The 21151-nt window shown below is 46.1% G+C and overlaps 1 protein-coding gene across 2 annotated transcripts in view; it reads left to right on the forward strand.

Annotated features, from left to right (window-relative positions):
- C2H8orf76 (chromosome 2 C8orf76 homolog) overlaps positions 1-21151 on the forward strand; it is a 70664-nt gene that overhangs the window by 1311 nt on the left and 48202 nt on the right. For both annotated transcript variants that reach the window (XM_069753527.1, XM_069753526.1), the window contains exons 2-4: positions 4458-4553; positions 11992-12135; positions 18820-19223. In XM_069753527.1, the coding sequence (XP_069609628.1) occupies positions 4458-4553; positions 11992-12135; positions 18820-19223 (644 nt within the window). The remainder of the gene's footprint in view (positions 1-4457; positions 4554-11991; positions 12136-18819; positions 19224-21151) is intronic.

Below are 21151 nucleotides of genomic sequence, written 5' to 3' on the forward strand. Positions count from 1 at the left end.
TAAAGTCAGCTGAATCAACGGCAGGAATGTCTGTGACCACTCTGTTCTGGTGAAGAACAGCGCCGAGCACAGAAGGCAGGTAAGTAGCAACTACCTGCTTGTTAGTGCTTAGGCACATTTTTTGGTTTTTACATAATGTTATAGATATGCCCTTTAAGGGGCATTTGAGAAAGGAGGGCACAAGCAAGGAAAAAGGGGATCACCTAAAGCATGCTTACACATTATATGAATGGAAAACTAGAGAAAAGATTCATGCTAGCAAATAGGGATCACCAAATAAAAATACATTTAGTTATTGAAAGGCAACACAAGAAATAGCAAACAGATTAAAAACAATTAAAAAACCTAAACATGGTTAAATAACTAGTCATACCCACAATATGGCAATGGCAACCCTCCAATAGTCACTGTTGTTAAACAGTTAATGGCCCTCAATGTTTGTCAAAACCGTAAATGCATTTACTATACCAAACTAAATGCAAAAACAACAATAAAGGCACGATTAAATGTCCTAACAGCCTATCATGCTATTGGACTATATTCACAGCACCATGCATGCCGAGTACCACCTACACAAGAAAGACGAGAAGCCTAAAATACACCGCTCAAAAAAATAAAGGGAACACTAAAATACCACATCTTAGATATCTCTGAATGAAATATTCCAGATGCAAATTTTTATTCATTACATAGTGGAACGTGTTCAGAACAATAAAACATAACAATTATCAATGTAAATCAAAATGAATATCCCATGGAGGTCTGGATTTGGAATGATGCTCAAAATCATAGTAGAAATTCAAATTACAGGATGATCCAACTTCAGTGGCAATGCCTCGTGACAAGGAACCAGACTGCAAAAAAGTCAATAAAGATGCATAACAGATAATACAAAGCTTGTGCATCTATGGGAAGGGATCGGAATCAAACCTGCTAGTGTTAGAATAAGAATACTGCAAGTAGGGCCATGTTGGCGAATAGGAGTTATGGAGGACAAACAAACGCCACGCGTATCGCCACTGACTTCTACATCTGATCAGGCTGTATGGGCCACAGAGAATGGGAAGTGGTCACAGAAGGCCGAGAAACACTGCTGGGAACTAATAAATTGGGTACATAAGCAATACATAAGACGCACCCCAAATATTGGTGGGAAAAACAAAAGATATTTAATAAAATGGGGGTCTGTCTTATAGTCCAACTATATGGTAGCTTACCTGGGGGAAGCGGGTTCACAGTAGGCAGGGTCCCTGCTGCAGGAAGCCCACGGCAGAAGTGGGACGATGCTGCGGGCCCTGGGTGGGAGGAGTGGGTATCCCAGTGGTGCAAACCTGTGGGTCCTTGGCTGGGAGAAGGGATGTTGGCGGTGAGGCAGAGTGGAGTGCATTGATTTCCTGGCAGTGTGCTTCAGGAAGATGACCGCCTGCGGAGGCGCATGCGCAGATTGGGATCTCAGCTGGCTGCAAGCGGGCATCCTGCAGCTGGCAAATCATTGCGGAGAGCGGGGACTCTGCTCCTGCCTCATCTCAGACATCCCTCCTTCCAGTCCAGGACGCGCAACCTCCTCCCACTTCTGTCACCGGCTTCCTGCTGTGACACTGCTACACCACCGCGCCGCCCCGTAAGCTATATTTGGACTATAAGACACACCCCAATTTTCCTTCTAAATTTGCGGGGGTCGGGGTGGTGGGAGGATATATGTGAATGTGCGTCTTAATCGGAAAAATACGATAAATGCTGCTAAGTACAGGGATTAAATGGTCAGCAAGATCTGAACAACTTAGTGTTTGTCTACTGCTGAGAACTTTGCTGTGGATAGTTTACCCAACAAATTGTAATGTGTGAACATACCCCGAGCTTTGGAAATATAGAATTGAAAATCAACCCATAGTTCTCAAACAGTTTTATTAAAACGCACATATAAATAAGTATAACAAAAAGGAGAAAGATAGAAGTATATTTATACATACAAGTCTATGACAATGATTTTACAAATCAATGCATAGAATTAAGCCTCGTTGGGGATAAGTAATGATGAAAACAAAAAGCACATGAATGACCTCACCCTCTACTCCCCCACAGCCCCACCAGCACGCAGACCAACCCCCCCACATGCATATGAAATCCACCCCTTCCCATCACCCACTACCCTGAGCAACTGTCTAGCATTCAGCCCCGCACAACTGACTACTCCTATTCACCACACAGCTTCGTGTGATTAACTTAAGGTACTGTCTCACAGTGGCACTTTGGTCGCTACGACGGCACGATCCGTGACGTTCCAGCGATATACTTACGATCTCGCTGTGTCTGACACGCTACTGCGATCAGGGACCCCGCTGAGAATCGTACGTCGTAGCAGATCGTTTGAAACTTTATTTCGTCGTCAAGTGTCCCGCTGTGGCGGCATGATCGCATCGTGTAACAAAGGTGTGCACTATATTCTCCACCTCCTGTGCTGATTCTACATCGCAAATACGTCATGAAATTATCGCTCCAGCACCGTGCATTGCGAAGTGTGACCGCAGTCTACGACGCTGGAGCGATAATTGAGCGACGCTGGAGCGTCACGGATCGTGCCGTCGTAGCGACCAAAGTGCCACTGTGAGACGGTACCCTAAATCACTTTTGCAGCCTCTAAGCATGCAACTCCACGCAGCACCATCATGCATCAGTCCCCCAGCCTGCAGCCCCATGAAATTTAACATTAACACCATTCCCACACAGCCCCCCAAGAGTGAGATCACTACCTTCCTTTCACAACCCCCAGAATGCAGTCCCATGTGAGTAATATCATCCCTTTCCTTGCACAGCCCCCCAGCATGCATCCCCATGCTAGTAATGTCACCCCCTTCTCCCCACAGGCACTCAGCATGCAACCCTACGAGAGTGACATTGCGACCTTCATTATGCCGCCCCATGTGAGTCATATAACTCCCTTCAACGTGCAGCTCCCAGCACCACCTTGCATGCAGTTCCACGAAAGTGACATTACCCACTTCCTGACACAGCCACAAGGGAGTTACAGTACCCTCTTCCACTCAGCCCCTCATCATAATCCACCCTTTTCCACTCAGCCCCTCATGATCCCTCTTCTCCACTCAGCCCCTCATCATGATCCCTCTTCTCCACTCAGTCCCTTATGATCCCTCTTCTCCACTCAGCCCCTCATCATGATCCCTCTTCTCCACTCAGTCCCTCATCATCATCCCCCCTTCTCTGGACAGCCTCTCATCATCCCCCTTGTCCCCATCACCCCCCTTCTCCTCACAGCCCCTCATCATCCCCTCTTCTCACCACAGCCCCTCATCATCCCCTCTTTTCAGCACAGCCCCTCATCATCCCCCCCTTTTCAGCACAGCCCCTCATCATCCCATTTCCTCCGCACAGCTCCTCATCATCCTTCTTCTCCCCACAGCCCGCCATCATCCCATTTCTCCGCACAACCCCTCATCCATCCCATCTTCTCCCCACAGCCCCTCATCATTATCCCCCTTCTCCACATAGCCCCTCATCATCCCCCTACTCCAACATCCCCTTATATTCCACTCCTGCACACAGCCCCTTCATCATTCCCCTTCTCCTCACAGTCCCTCATCATAATTACCTTCCCTATGCAGCCCCACTCAGGTAACATCAACCCTTTCCAAAATACATCCTCAGAGCAGTCACACGGAGTCCTGTGTCCTCATTCCCATCTGTACATTGCTCCATGGTGCAGCCCCTCAGTCCTCTCCTCACAGGGCTCCATGGTGCAGCCCCTTGGTTCTCCCCTCACACGGCTCCATGGTGCAGCCCCTCAGTCCTCTCCTCACACGGCTCCATGGTGCAGCCCCTCAGTCCTCTCCTCACACGGCTCCATGGTGCAGCCCCTGAGTCCTTCCCTTACACGGCTCCATGGTGCAGCCCCTCAGTCCTCTCCTCACATTGCTCCATGGTGCAGCCCCTCAGTCCTCTCCTCACATTGCTCCATGGTGCAGCCCCTCAGTCCTCTCCTCACATTGCTCCATGGTGCAGCCCCTCAGTCCTTCCCTCACACGGCTCCATGGTGCAGCCCCTCAGTCCTCTCCTCACACGGCTCCATGGTGCAGCCCCTCAGTCCTCTCCTCACACGGCTCCATGGTGCAGCCCCTCAGTCCTTCCCTTACACGGCTCCATGGTGCAGCCCCTCAGTCCTCTCCTCACATTGCTCCATGGTGCAGCCCCTCAGTCCTCTCCTCACATTGCTCCATGGTGCAGCCCCTCAGTCCTTCCCTCACACAGCTCCATGGTGCAACCCCTCAGTCCTCTCCTCACATGGCTCCATGGTGCAGCCCCTGGTCCTCCCCTCACATGACTCCATGGTGCAGGGCCCCGCCCCTTCCGATGACACGATGACATCATTCCTCAAAGAAATCAACTCTGATCTACACGTTACCGTTTGTATAACCTGATGATGATTTTTTTTTTCTTCTCAGTGGTTTATTGCAAATGTGAATCAAGATGACCTGCTGGAGGCGCACACGGTGCTGAAGTTCAGGGCGGACTTGTCCTACAGACAGGAGGACTATGCGGTATTTATTGATTATTCTTTGCTTATATAGCGCTATAATATTACACAGCGCTGTAATAACGTCACTGTCCTCATTGGGTCTCACAGTCTACAATCCCATACATTCAGTATGTCTTTAGAGTGAAAGGAAATTGGAGAACCCAGAGGAAACCCACGCAGACACATGGAGAACATACAAACTTGTTGCTGATATTATCCCGACTAGTCTTTTGCTTTTCTGTTCAGAGACTATTTGTAACATCACAACTGACGCCACACCCAGACCCTGCCAGACCCTCCTCCTTTAGCCTCCCTGTGCTTGCACATAATGCAATGAAGCAGTTATAAGCTGAGCGTCCTGCCTGGACTTTTGGATTGCATGTCAGTCTCATGTCACGTGACTGAAAATAATGATTGTGAAAGAACAGGAGCAAGACACAGAAGAGGGGTGTTTTTGCGATCCTAATGCATATACTAAGCTGTGGGGATCATCATACCATATATATAAGGGGGCTGTGGAGAGCGTCATACCATATATAAGGGGGCTGTGGGGCGCATCAAATCATATATAGGGGGCTGTGAGAAGCGTCATACTGCATGTCTTGGGGGACACTCGCTTGGCTGCGATAGGCACACAGGAACGATCTTTCACTTGAAACAGTCAATGTGGTTTATTTTCTCCATAAACCATAGAAACATGAACAAAAGGTAAATAGTCTTACATCAGACAGACAAATCCTCAATGTCCATAGTAGAGCTCTGCTCTCTCAGGTCTGTGGGCACACAGGCTGTACCATGTCCAGCACGCAGGCTCTACAGCCTAAACACGGTCTCTCTGTGTGCTGTTCAGGACGTCCGTCCCCACTTGGAACCATCCAACACACAGGCCACTCTGCAGTGTCCAGTCGGGACACATGGGAATCTGACCACACTAACAGACTCCCAAACACTCTCACTCACATGGGCCAAACACACCTCTATTACATAGTTGTAACCACACCCAGGTACCTATCGCATGGCTAGCCAGGTGATCGTGACATCACTGCAGGTCCTCAAACATACAACCATCTTAGGTGTTCAGACACACCCTTTTGGGTGAGTATGTAGGAGACTGGACCCACCTATCTCTCTTAAGTCACCTGGAAGCCCTCCCAATGTATAGTAAAACCCTCAGCAGTAGATCTGCTGAGCAAAACACTCCCAGGCTTCCATCACAGGGCCACCCGCCTCTGTGATACATACCGCCCATCAATCACATGACCAGTCGCCATACCACAATATATATATTGTGTATATATATAATATTTATAGGGTGGCACCATAATTACGCTTTAGCAGCAGGCGCACTGCCTCAGTGTTACGTTTGACACCAATCTCTCCTTCACCTCCCATATACAATCTCTTGCCCTCTCTTGCACCTTACACCTAAAGAACATAATAATAATAATAATAATAATAATTTTTATTTATATAGCGCCAACATATTCCGCAGCGCTTTACAAATTATAGAGGGGACTTGTACAGACAATAGACATTACAGCATAACAGAAATACAGTTCAAAACAGATACCAGGAGGAATGAGGGCCCTGCTCGCAAGCTTACAAACAATGAGGAAAAGGGGAGACACGAGAGGTGGATGATAACAATTGCTTTAGTTATTCGGACCGGCCATAGTGTAAGGCTCGGGTGTTCATGTAAAGCTGCATGAACCAGTTAACTGCCTAAGTATGTAGCAGTACAGACACAGAGGGCTATTAACTGCCTAAAGTGAATGAGAACATAATGCGAGGAACCTGATTTTTTTTTTTTTTTTAAATAGGCCACACAGGGATCGTTAGGTTAATGCATTGAGGCGGTAGGCCAGTCTGAACAAATGCGTTTTTAGGGTACGCTTAAAACATCTGTAGAATCCGACTCTTTCTCATCATGGAAAAACAAAGACCCTAACTGTTGCCCTGATCCACTCCCACCTGGACTTCTGTAATTCTCTATTAATTGGCCTCCCCCTTACTCGACTTTGACCTCTCCAATCCATCCTTAATGCAGCAGACAGGGTTGTCCATCTGGCTAATCGGTACGCGGACATGTCTGTTCTTCGCCAGTCATTGCACTGGCTGCCCATTCATTTTAGGATCCAATTCAAAGTACTTGTCCTCACCCACAAAGCTCTCCACACTGCGTCACCCCTCTACATCTCCTCCGTCATTTCTGTGTATCGGCCTACCCGCTCGTTACACTCTTCAAGTGACTTTCGACTAACTTCTGCACTATTCCGTACCTCTGACTCCCGGCTCCAAGTCTTCTCCCGGGTCGCACCAATCCTCTGGAATGCTCTATCCCAAGAAATTAGGATTATCCACAATTTACACAGTTTTAGTCGCTCCCTAAAGACACATCTGTTTTGAGGCGGCCTATCACGTTCCCTAATCAAAGTGTTTGTGTGTGTGTGTGTGTGTGCGTGCGTGTATAGCCCATTGACTATCTGAGAATAACCCTCAGTCAAACTCCACCGCACCCATTAGCACCTCAAATACTGGCTGATAACTACCTGATGCAGCTTTTATCTATCTGCGGGGAGCATCATGCCATATATAAGGGGGCTGCGGGGAGCATCATGCCATATATAAGGGGGCTGCGGGGTTCATCATACTATATATATATATATATATATATATATATATATATATATATATATATATATATATATATATATATATATATATAGGCTGCGGGGAGCATCATGCCATATTTATGAGGGTTGCGGGGAGCATCATACCATATATATAAGGAGGCAGCGGGGAGCATCATGCCATATATAAGGGGGCTGCGGGTAGTATCATGCCATATATAAGAGGGCTGTGGGGAGCATTATTCCATATATATAAGGAGGCTGCGGGGAGCATCATGCCATATATATGAGGGCATATATATGCCCCATATAATGCTGCATAAAGCATGATTATGGCCCCATAAGATGCTCCATAGAAACATTTGCCCCATATAATGCTGCACAAAGGATGATTATGGCCCCATAAGATGCTCTTGTCCAGAGCAGGCGTGGACACCGGCACTTGCGATATTCACCTGTCCCCGTTCCACCGCCGCTCAGTCTTCCGGCTCTCTCTGCAGTGACTGTTTAGGCAGAGGGCGGCGTGGGCACTAAACACGTCATCTCATTGAATCGGATTGAATTGGTATATAGGTGTGTCATTCCCAGAGACCCTTTGGTCTGTATATTAGGCTATGTGGAAGAAATAGCAGTGGTATCTATGGTTAAACTGGCGATTGCTAGACTGTTATTCATAGCAAGGAAATTGATAGCTTTGTTCTGGATCAGGGAGGAGCCTCCGACTAGACGAGACTTTCTTACGCAGGCGGACCATATAATTTTATTGGAAAAAAGTATCTATACTAAGAGAAATAAACTAGATGTATTTCAAAAGATTTGGCAGCCATGGATAGAATGGGATTAGAATTGTGGGGAGGATGCATAATGTTATAGATGATGTTCATACTATACAATTGTATTTGAATTGGGGAAGGAATATCGGATGGGAATTTGGGAAAGCATTAAAGGGGTCTCGAAGGGGGGGATAGGGAGGGAAAAGGAAGGGGGAGTTATGTTCATAAAATATATGATTATCTGTAAATAACAGCTTGATGTCATTTGTTATCATTGATTTTCCTTAATAAAAATTTATCTGATTAAAAAAAAAAAAAAAAAACACGTCATCTCGCCCTCTGTCCTGAACGTCACAACCAGAGGACGCGGAAGACAGAGCGGCGCGCGGCGGTGGAACGGGGACAGGTGAATATCACATGGCTCACCTCCCCCGTTATACTCACCCTCCCGTCGCGGTCCCTGGCAGCTTCTCCGCGATGGTCTCTTATGCCGGCCACTTGTTCCTGTGTTCAGCGGTCACATGATACCGCTCATTAAAGTAATCAATATGTGCTCCACGCCTATGGGAGTGAAGTCACGTCCATATTCATTACTTTAATGAGCGGTACCAGTGACCGCTGAACACAGGAACAAGCTGCCGGCGCCAGAGACCATCGGAGAAGCAGGGACTTGCAGAGATGCTCTGGGAGCAGGTGAGTATGATGTGACAGCTGCCGCTCCCCCTCCCCCGCCGACCCCCTGGGACAATGACTCTAGTATAAGCCGAGAGGGGCACTTTCAGCCTAAAAAATTTGGGCTGACAATCTCTGCTTATACTCGAGTATATACGGTAATTATGTTATTATTCGTTATCTAACTAATATTACTGTGCTAATTCTACTACTACTACTACTATAGTTATTATTTTATTGTATAGGGTTTTGGGTTTTTTAAAAGATTTTATATCATTTACGTCCTGCTATCTTATTACGGTACTATTCTTACTTTTCTATAACTATTTCACATTACAGCACTGACTGAGCTATGACTATAATAAGTGTAATTTAGGTTCTTGTCTTTTTATAGATATAACTATTTTATATTCTTACTATTATTAATACTGCTATTTTATGACTATATTATTCTATCTTTTCCATTATCATTAATACTATCCTATTCCTACAATGTTGATCTAGAAGAAGGCAAAAACCCCAGGATATATTCGGCCAATTTGTGTCACGGGAAAAATTCCTAAAAGACGATCAGTCCTGGAACCCTGGATCACACTGCTATTCCACCTACTACTATTACTACTGCTATTTTATTACTATTTTGTGACGTTCTTATTATCACCAATCTAATTACTCATGTTAGTCTAATACTGATATATTGCCATTATATTACTATTATGCTACTATTATTTGTGGGTTTTGTGTTATACTTACGTGCCGGTAATGCCATATCTGATGTTATCGGCAGAGAGGTCCCAACAGGATGGTCCACATGATGTTCCTTCCTGTCATGGGAGAGGCTTGGCTGACTTGGTGGCGGAAGTTGTGCGGCCTGGTCCTGCTTCTTCTTGTGCTGCTTCTCGGGAGCCTAATGTCCAGTTTGATCTTCTTTGCCGCCATCTCCTCTTCTTCCTTCTCTTCTTTCTCGTCCTCCTCCTCGTCCAGATAGGCCAGCAGTTCTCTCAGCGTCACTTCTTCTTCCCTCTTCCTTTTCTTCCTGGCTCGGATGCTTATGGATGGAGCGGGCCGTTCTTCGTTCCTTACAGCAAACCTTCTCTGGGCTTCTGGGTTGGTTGGCATGAGGCGCTAGGAAGAAAAGAGATGAAGTTAGGATTACTGGGAATATCCGAGTACACAACTACCTGTACTTCGTTTTCTCACTGACCTCCTTGTGGAGTTTTCTCAGTTGCTCCTCAGGTGGGACGTAAAGTGAAGAAAACACAACCAGATATTAGAATCAATCTTAACCGTACGAAGAGGATGTGATAGAGAAGCCACCACTGAAATTTACTAGGCGAGACTCAGGAAAATAACATAAAGGGGCTATAAACTTGCATTTAAGACTGTGAGAAGGAGCTCACTGATAGATGCTCAGTTAGCTTATTCTGCAGCCAGCAATAAACAGCACAGAGATTATAGGAGGCAAATGGTGGAAAACTTTTAATGAAACTTGGTTGCAAAAATAATTTTTACCCCAAAAATACACACGTTTTGGGGACAAGCGTCCCCAAAGATGGACAACAACTATAAAGTGAAGCCCCAGAAGCCCACCCAACAGTAGCGTAGAGAACGGTCACTTATCACAGACTGATGGATACTACCTGCTCCAGCGCTGGCAGAATACCCGCTCCACATGGTGACCGCTGACATCTTCTCTGATAAAATGTATCCAAATCCTATAAGACATCAGGAATAGTCAGCAGGGGATTTGGTAATTGATTCATATTTCTTTGATCTTTGAATCATTTGCTAATAAATTCAAGGGCAGGAAGGGCAAAACTGTGAAATGTACGGGACATTGACTGTTACCTTATACATGGGATTGGTGATGACTTATAGATCAGTGGGGTCCGTCCGCTCGCAGCTCTGCCATCACCAGAACTTGTTTGTGAAGCATCATGAGCTTTATCCTTTTCTGAATGAAGAAATGATAACTTTTGGACTGTCTGTGAAAAGCTTTCCCTATACTTTCTGAGCAGGAACAGGCTAGATGTTTCAAAGTGAAGAAGCAATGACTTGTTAATAAGCAGGGAAAACATATCCTTATTTTGGGACCTGTTACATTTTTGAGCCCCGACAAGAGATTACGCTCCCCATCATCAGAATTTCATAGCTATTCACCACACTGGACAAGCGCAGGATATGTTTGTGGTCGTCTAGCGGCAGTGTCACCATCAGAGCCACATGGTGTAAGGATATGATGGATCAGGCACGGAGATGTCTGGCAGTGTAGGGCCAGCAATGGCAGCTCCGGGAGCAGCAGCACGGTATAGCACTATAAGACATAGCGGGCAGCAAGGAGTTGTGTGACGGGCATGGCTGTGTAGTTTCAGTGGTAGAAGCCGCACGATATAGAAATCTGACAGGTCAGGCAAAGCGATGTCTGGCAGTGTATGGACTGCAACAGCGACCCCAGCATTAGCGTTACAGGATAGGAGACATGATGGACCGGGAGCAGATGCCCGGCTGAGTGTGGGCAATGGGCATTGGCAGCAGCAGAATTTTATAGAAGACAGACAGCAGGCAGGTGGTATCCCCAATGTCATCATTGGCATCAGCTATAGGTGAATGAAAGTCAGTCTCCATTGATCCATGCACGATTCATTTTGACTAACTTTAGGTTCTTCACAATTGTGTCAGATAACCTGGTCCACTTGGTTGTGACAAATCCACCAGCCGCACTGAATACCATCCCTGACATCACAGTGGAAGATGGACATGACACTATGCCCTTAGCATGGGGCAGTTTTAGCCACTGATCCATTCTTCTGACCCAAAAGTCCATGGCATCTGGGCTTGGGGTGTTTGATTGAGAAATGCACAGGCCAGATACCACTGAACCGGGGTTTTCAGTAATAGTTATTGTTTGCTGATGTGCATCAGGTGGACGCAGAGGCATATAGTACATCTGGTCCACCACGCCACGTATGTATGTACCGTCCATTCACTTACCTGATTGCTGATACCACTGATTGGACGCCGGAGCAATGGTGCTGGAGCGGTGCGGGCTCAACATTTATTTCTTTTATAAAGATCCATTCACCCTTGCAACTTTGTAAACGGTCTTGAATAATCCCTTTAAGCAAGTGATTCATGTGCTTTGTGTGTAACATAATGGTGAACTGGGGGTTATGTAATGATTTGTACTCACAGAACTATAATAAATCAATATATTTTTTTACTTAATTGACTTTCTTATAGAATGGCCAGACTTGTAGAATTGCACGAAATCAGTTTTGGGTTTAAGATTTTACCCATAAATCGACTTTGCTATAAAATGGTAAAAGCATTATGCGAACATCTTTCTTTTAGGAAGAATAATGGTGATTTTTTTCTTCCCTCTCAGAAAGCATTTACTGTGTACAGCGACTGCTATGCTCTAATACCGCTGGCAAACAATGCAATGAGGAGAGATGTCCAGGAAAGTCAGGCGCGCTGTTTAATACGTTTGGGGAGGCACAAAGAAGCGCTGGAGATCGCAGAATTGCTGGTAATGTATTAGGAGACATTGTAGATAAACATGATTTGTCCGGCTTTAAAAAAAAAAAAGTTGCTTTATTGCGTTAAGTGTAACAATGGATGAAACTCTCCAATATACTCTAGGTAAAAGCTATCGCACTGTAGAGATATTTGCATTGGTCCAGGATCTCGGCAGCTCCTCTCCCTCCTTGTCTCAGCACAAAATGAGGGAGGCGAGGGTTAACTGACTATGTTCAAGCATCTAATGTGCTATGGCTGATGTAGAGATAGAAAAGGGGGCTGGTTTTGTTATAGAATTGATCCTTAGAACCAGCCCCTTACATAGATGTCACTGAGGTAAGGAAGGGAAGAAGCCAGGGACCAGCGCTGATATGGTGTAGGGGGAAAATACTGCAAGGTAAGAATGCTTTCAGAAATGAGTGTTGTGTTGGGGTGGGCATGTCCAGCAGCCATTGGGAGCGTATGTGTCCATGTGAACTCTGACCTGCACCTCAGGCTCATCCCGGCGTGGAGGACCCTCAGTGTGACCCCAGAAGCTTGTGGGCCCATTGTCAGATGAGTTTGGCTGTGCTCCATAAGCATGGCCTACACAATGCTCGGAGTCACGGCCTCACTTGTGCTGAGCAGAAGACCAGAGGTCCTTGTTCGCCTTTGTCCTGTTGTGAACGGCCCCAGACTGTGGGACCCGACTTGGAAACACATGACCCCTTGACAGCTCTTCTGTTCACTGATTGGTGCTGTCCTTTGCCACAAGATGGCGCGGTTAGCCGGGACCAGGGGTGCAGTTCTATGTGCTGCAGGTGCGGGGTAGACATTGCTCCCCCTGATACCATCACCTACTTACCAGCGCTTAGAGGGAGAACAAGAGGAGCCTGAGGAGCAGGGCACAGATACGCCCTCACAGACATATCGGACGCACTTACAGAGTGATATCAGCCATACAAGTGCAAGTGGCCCTATGGTTCAATAATGAGGACATCTGACTGGAGGAAAGGAGCCGCAGGTAACACACAGGACTGTTATTTCTGAACTTATTCTGTGTGTGGTATTCTGCTGCCATCGTGTGGTGAATGTGAAAACTGCAACATCTCTATCGGCACATATCACTGACCTCTCAGTAAGTGCTCCGCTCTCACTGTCTGATGCGTGTGACATCTACAACATGAACTCTGGCTTTGTGGAGAACGTCCTTTTCAGGCTTTATAGCTCATTTTCTAGTTCTACTTTGTCTACACAAATGCAGTTCTCTATGAATTTGTCTGTCACCCCCCTCCCCCATCAGGTCTTCTTTGTTTTTTTGGAGTACCCCATTAGTGAGGCAGTGTCCTTGGGAAATAGTGAGATCTGCTTCTTTTACACTGGATTTTATACTTTCATGCACACTGGACATTTACTTTACCATTGACAGAGATTTTCTAGTACGTCCCTCGTTAGTTGAGGAGATGTAGTGTCTTTTTTTCCTCTGCTTCACCTGCATGCAGCTATTGCTAACACAGTTGCTATTGCTTACTACATTTTGACTTGCACCCTACATTTCTATCTTCTAATGGTATCTAAGGGCCCAACCGCTTACTCTCAGCATAATAGGTCATCCAGAAGGACTCTCCAGGCAAGCCTTCATCTGACTTCCATAATGGCACCCAGAAAGTACTCCTGGCTATCCAGCAATACCAGACTGCGCTTATATCTAGAATTGATGAGCTCTAAGGCGATACATCTATCCTACAAGGATGCTCCGAAAATAAGAGAATGGGTGATGGAGGCCGAACAGCAGATACGCTCCAACTTGTTACTCTTCATGAGAGAAAGGACCAAGAAATAGGTTTTGCCGATATCATGTGTGAATTGTTGGAATAGGCACATAGGTGAGATCCATGACCTTTTTTTTTTGGAAATTCGCTGATCTCCACCTATGGCCATGATAATTTCTCGGCTGTCTTCACTGTACAGAGAGCACATCACATCCCTATCCATCCCTTTCCCCTTGGGGTCTCCACCTCGCACCATCATTGTAAAATCCTTGAACTATAGGGCAGAGGCATCCCTCTCTGCTTGTCTCGGGTAGAAGGCCATATTTTGTTCGGAGAGTTGTTATCCTAGTCATGTGCACACTGCACCTTTCACTACAATGAAATTGATAAAGAGGGTATATGTGTATTCTTCTCCTGTACGGTGCTTGTTACCCATCTAGATATTTATATACCTCCTCCACTGACGCCAGCACTCATACATATAGCTATTGCTTTCATGGAACTAAATAGTGCCCCACTAGTAATCTGGCTCCAGGATTTTAACTACTTGGGACAAAAATAAGGCCCAGGCCGGTCGTCAAGCCCTGATACTGATGTGGACGCCTCTTTAATATTGCAGTGTATGGTGAATGACCTGGGTCTGGCGCTCCTCCATCTCCCCCATCTCCTCCTCTAGGACACGCTCCTGTCATCCTTTCACTCCCTCTCCTCCATAGATCTTGCTCTGGCGTCGGACCTCACCTTGGCTGCAGTTACCTTCTATTATTACCTCTGCTGCTCCATCCCAGATCTCTCATGAAATGGTCTGTTTCCAAGACCAGTGTGGTAGATAAATCCATTTTGTGTCTCTTTCCCCTGAAGCTCCTATACATGAACACTGTGGTGCGTATATGCTTCCCCCAGATCCAGGGCAAGCAGCAGGGATGTCCTGTGTCCCCAATGCTGTGTGCGACTGCACTGCAGCCACTGGCAGCCCTTATCCACCCCAGAAATTCAGGTGTCTACCCAGGCGCCAAGGGTAATGTTTCTCCTTGAGGAGCGTGACATGTTAAGCATGCCTAGATGAGGAGACTTCTAAGCCGCAATACTCCTCTAGGAAATAACCCTAGTCAGACACCAAACCAGATCTCACACTTTGCACTGATGATGGGCAGTATACTGAAACACCATGTCTGCAAATTGAGATCTGGTTTTGGCTTTTATCCTAAGTCATGTGACAAGGGTTGTTAAAGGGTCGACATTGACTTTTAGGTTTGCTACTTCCTATAGGTGGCACTAGAGTTCAGGTCCTCTTCCTCTCTGAAGAGACAGTTTCCAGGCCCCAATACACAGCAAACTTAAGGTACCCTCACACTCAGCAACTTTGCAACGAGAACGACAACAATCCGTGACGTTGCAGCGTCCTGGATAGCGATCTCGTGTTTGACACGCAGCAGCGATCTGGATCCCGCTGTGCCATCGCTGGTCGGAGCTAGAAGTCCAGAACTTTATTTCGTCGCTAGGTCGGCGTGTATTGTCATGTTTGACATAAAAAGCAACGACGCCAGCAACGTTTTACATGGAGCTAACAACCAGCGAGAACGAGAAGTGAGACACCGTTACGTCACTGGATCGCTCCTGCATCGTTCTGGAGCTGCTGTGTTTGACATCTCTACAGCGACCTAAACAGCGACGCTGCAGCGATCTAGTTTAGGTCGGATCGTTGTCTATATCGCTGCAGCGTCGCTGAGTGTGACGGTACCTTTACCTCTACACAGGCAACGCTTTCCTGTACCTGCAAGTTGCTAACATGTCGGTATCAGCAGCACTGAATGTGATTGAGTACGACCTCGTCTCTGGTCTAAAACTCAATTGGGATAAATCTTTTGTCTTCACTGTAGATCTTGAATACTACCTCCCGACAAGCATCCTTCTTATCTTTAATCTTATCTAGGGGTCCAAGTATCTAGAAATTTAGGACAATTCGCTACACATCTTCCCTCTTTTGTTGGTTATGAAAGCTAAGATAAGGGGATAAGAGAAGTTAAGGTACCGTCACACTAAGCGACGCTGCAGCGATACCGACAACGATGTCGATCGCTGCAGCGTCGCTGTTTGGTCGCTGGAGAGCTGTCACACAGACCGCTCTCCAGCGACCAACGATCCCGAGGTCCCCGGTAACCAGGGTAAACATCGGGTTACTAAGCGCAGGGCCGCGCTTAGTAACCCGATGTTTACCCTGGTTACCAGCGTAAATGTTAAAAAAACAAACATTACATACTTACATTCCGTGTCTGTCCTCCGGCGCTCTGCTTTCCTCTGCACTGTCAGCGTCGGTCAGCCGTAAAGCAGAGCGGTGACGTCACCGCTCTGCTTTCCGGCTGGCTGGCGCTGACACAGGATGCAGGAGGAGTGCAGAGAAGCACAGCGCCAGTTACAGACAGCTGAAGGTAAGTATGTAGTGTTTGTTTTTTTAACGTTTCCGCTGGTAACCAGGGTAAACATCGGGTTACTAAGCACGGCCCTGCGCTTAGTAACCCGATGTTTACGCTGGTTACCAGTGAAGACATTGCTGGATCGGTGTCACAAACGCCGATCCAGCGATGTCAGCGGGAGATCCAGTGACGAAATAAAGTTCTGGACTTTCCTCAGCGACCAACGATCTCCCAGCAGGGGCCTGATCGTTGGTCGCTGTCACACACCACGATTTCCTTAACGATATCGTTGCTACGTCACAAAAAGCAACAATATCGTTAACGATATCGTTATGTGTGACGGTACCTTTAGTCCTGATGGTCGTGGCTCACATCCTGTAATATCCCCAATATATGTGAACTTGAATACATTCAATATACTTAACTCCAACTTTCTTCATTCATTTTCAGAACTAACATCCATCGCCCTGTCCTGTAATATGCTGGATATGGGGTGGGGGTGACTTTATTAGACCCTAGACTTTATTATTGGGCATAATATTATCCTTTTGTGTATTATTGGGTCATTCAGCTCTCTCATATATGTAGGTGGAACAGGGATGACTCCCTAAGAACCATTGAGGTCATTGTCCGACCCTATAACCCTTTCCACATACTGTTTTGCTCCTCCACGAGGGTCCCTTCAATACATAACCGATTCTCAGGCGGGCTAGGTCAGTCTAGACCAGTGTTCCCCAACACCGGTCCTCAAGAGCCACCAACAGGTCATGCTTTCAGGATTTCCTTAGTATTGCACAGGTGATTGAATGCTTGCCTGTCCAGGTGATGCAATTATCACCTGTGCAATACTAAGGAAATCCTGAAAACATGACCTGTTGGTGGCTCTTGAGGACCGGAGTTGGGGAACACTGGTCTAGACCAGGGTAGGGAAACTTTCGTGCCTCTCTTTCTAACAACCATACCCCTGTCTGACATAGCAGCAAGTGCTCTTACTGAATTATTAGTTTTGGAGTGACGGTCTGGTTTTGGTTTATGTGAGTTTGGTCTTTGCTGCCGGTGCCCCATTCCATGTTTTGGAGTGAAATCTTCTATACTCTTCCATTTCCTAAAGCTTAGGCAAGCTCAGCTTTCGAATGCTCCACCTGCCCTACAAGATTTCCTCCTAGTTTGAGCGTTGTTGGACACTTTACACCCCCACCCTCCTAACAGCTGGATACATCACTACCTGCATGCTCTTCGTCTCTTGGCAGGACGACATAGTTCTTTCAATCTGTGGACAACCTTGGAGTCAGATGTTGTTCCAGTGTCAGGCAAGCAAGGGGAGCTTGTTTTGGAGACCCCAAGGTTGGTTTTTCCTAACGATTCTGACAGAGGCACACAACTCTATATCCTACATGAGTAGGGTCCAGCCCCAGTTCCTGGATGTGTGCCTCAAGTGTTGCAGAGGCCGCAGGTGTTCTTCCACCTTCTATCAAGCTGTTTGGAGATTTGTGGCTACTGGCCTAGGCGGTTAGATTCCTACATGACAATATGGGGAAGCCCATTACATAGGACTATGGAACCTGCCTTTGGTTACTGACCCTGAGGAGTGCCCGGGTCACCTCTAACTGCCTGCAGCCCTTTGGGGCTGGTGGACAGGTGGAGCGTCAGTCCTCATATCTGGTGTCAGAGTTTGTGGCACGGTGGGGGTACCGGGATCTTTTGCATCTCTGTTCCTGGGTGGCCCGCCCGGTCCATTCTCTATTTGTGTGGCCCTCGGCGAGAGGAGATGATTTTTCTTAATAAATTAGTTTGAACCCAGGCCTGCATAATCTACAACCTCATGGTAGTGTACGTAGTATATGTGACATTGGAATATGTCTTTTTTTCCTTTTCTTTGCATATTGGTCCCTCCTTGTTGTTCACTGCATATTGATTGACTTGTTAATTTGCTGTACTGTAGTATGTATTTCATTCTGTATTCTCTTACTGACATTGTCTGTATATTTAGAGTCGTTGTCCGGCTGTAGTTAATAATTTTGACACCTCCCTATAGGTACTAAATGGTGAATAAGTATCTGACATCATTGAGGAGACCAAGAAATGTGAATGTTAAGTACTGTAGATGCAATGGTCATCCAAGGAAAGATGAAAGATAGATCAGTCTAACTTATATGGGTGTATATATAAGAACGATCTGAGTCAGCACTCTATTGGTGCTATGTTAATGAGTGGGTGGGGTTATCTGCATATAATGGCGGTTAGAACGCTGTATACTGTACTTGATAAAGGTCTGTTGACCGAAACGTCGCCGCAGGAGGCAGAATAAAATGTAAGCTGTACTTTATCACCATCCATTGTGGCGCTGTCTCCTTGATCCTATGTAATGCGATTGTTTCTGTGACAAACTCCTTTCCATATAAATGTATTTTGGGCTCTGGATGGTTCTGTCTATGCTATCATGGTACTCTACATAACAGTAGGTGAAAGACTAAGGTTAAATCTGTGGCAGAATGTATCAGAATTGACTGCAGATTTTATTTTTTGTAGGCGGAAGGTGTTAGCAACACTGATCACCTGACTGGGGTCTTAAATCTCCAAGCAACTGTTCACCATCATTTGGGGAATCTACAACAAGAAATGTCTTGTTTGCAACAACTGATTTCTCTGCATCCATTCAATCCACAGTTCTGGATTTGTCTGGCTGAATCTTACATGAGGCTTTTCCTCTCCATCGCTAACTGCAAGCATCCATCAAATAACTCTGATAGATTTAGCTTATGGGCTCAGACACCCAATGTACATGACATTGCGAGAGCAAGAGACCCCACTGTATCCAGAGATGATAACTCCGTACTAGGACCCTGTAATAGGAGTGACTCTTCCTCACTGATGGACGACACAAGCAGAGAGCAGCTGTGGACGTGGTCATGTGCCTGCTTCATTAGGGCAAGGTATGTAGATGATATAGAATGGTTTTTATAGAATGTTAGAGTTGGAAGGGACCTCAAGGGTCTTTGTGTCCAACCTCCTTCTCAATGCAGCGCAGGACTCAATAAACCATCTGTCTGCCCAGCCTCTGTTTGAAGACTTCCATTGAAGGAGAACTCACCACCTCTCATGGCAGCCTGCTCCACTCATTGATCACCCTCACTGTGAAAAAGTTTTTTCTTATATCTAATCTGTATGTTCTCTGTTTCAGTTTCATTCTGTTGCTTCGTGTGTTTCCATGTGCAAATGAGAATAATGATGATCCCTGTACACTGTGACATCCCTTCAGATATTTGTAGACCGCTATTGTCTCCTCCTAACCTTTTTTCTTTTTTGCAAGCTAAACATTCCCAGATCCTTTAAATATTCCTGTCAGGACATACTTTGCAGTCATCTCACCATCCTAGTTTCATTTCTGAACTTGCTCCAGTTTTCCAATGTCTTTTTTAAAATGTTGTGCCCAGAACTGGACGCAGTATTCTAGATGAGGCCTGAACAAGGAGGAGTAGAGGGTAATAATTACTTTGTGATCTAGACTCTATGCTTCTTTTAATACATCCTAGAATAGTTTGCTTTTTTTGCTGCTGCATCACAGTGTTGGCTCATGTGCAGTCTATCTATTAGTATAAGCAAGTCTTTTTCACATGTGCTGTTGCTTAGTTCTATTCCTCCCATTCTGTAGATGTAATTTTTGTTTTTCTTTCCCAGATGTAGAATCTTGCATTTCTCCCTGTTAAATACCATTCTGTTAAGGTACCTTCACACTGAGCGACGCTGCAGCAATACCGACAACGATGTCGATCGCTGCAGCGTCGCTGTTTGGTCGCTGGAGAGCTGTCACACAGCTGGTTACCAGCGTAAAAGTTAAAAAAAACAAACACTACATACTTACCTTCCGCTGTCTGTCCCCCGGCGTTCTGCTTCTCTGCGCTGTGTAAGCACAGCGGCTGGAAAGCACAGCAGTGACGTCACCGCTGTGCTTTCCGGCTGTCCGGCGCTCACAGCCAGTGCAGAGAAGCACAGCGCCGGGGACAGACAGCGGAAGGTTTGAAGGTAAGGAAAGTTGGTGGAACAAACAAATAAAACCCACCTAGCTGTTGGGTTTGAAGGTAAGAAAAGTTGGTGGAACAAACAAATAAAATCAACCTAGCTGTTAGATTCACCTTCCACTGTAGCATTACTGTGTTATTGGTCGCCTGCAGCTGTCTATATTCCAGAATCGTTAGTAGAGGACCTACTCGCTAAAGCCGAGGACCAGCAGGATAACTGTAACATTTTCTGAAAGGAGAAGATGAAGACTCTTCCCCTCTCACCTATCGGAGAATAGACTGCTATATACGGTGCCTTATCCCCCTCTATTACACAAATCACTTCTGAAAGGGAATGATTGGCTCATAATACAATATATATGAGTGGTGCCAGTTCTGCGGCTTTACCTTCATAATGCTGAATGGAGACTGATCAGTTCCAATATGTGTCTGAACAGGGTTCGTGACCGCATCTCCTGAGCTCAGGCTTTACACTTAGCATCATTTTCACTCCATTCAGATTAGAAGGGATGGAGCACGATGTGGATGGTTGCCGCCTTCTGCACCATTACTTGGACTGCTTGGTTTACCTGTACACTCTGGATCAGTTCTTCTGTCTTGTTGAGTCCTCTAAGAAAGACATTTTAATATGTGCTTTTTAGATATTGGCTGAAGGTTGTCTCTAAAAATCCAGGGATCTTAAAGGTATTTTATTCAGTCGCCATGACAGCACAACGAGAGAGGGGATCCGCCCTTCAGGGACAGGAAACCTACAGATATACAAAGGGCGGTACCTCTCTCCCACGTCAGTTGGTTTCCTGTCCCTGACAGTGGAACCTCTTCAGACAGGCCTGTGAAGAAGG

The sequence above is a fragment of the Ranitomeya imitator genome, chromosome 2 (genome assembly GCF_032444005.1).
Source record: "Ranitomeya imitator isolate aRanImi1 chromosome 2, aRanImi1.pri, whole genome shotgun sequence".
In the NCBI taxonomy this organism is placed as follows: Eukaryota; Metazoa; Chordata; class Amphibia; order Anura; family Dendrobatidae; genus Ranitomeya; species Ranitomeya imitator.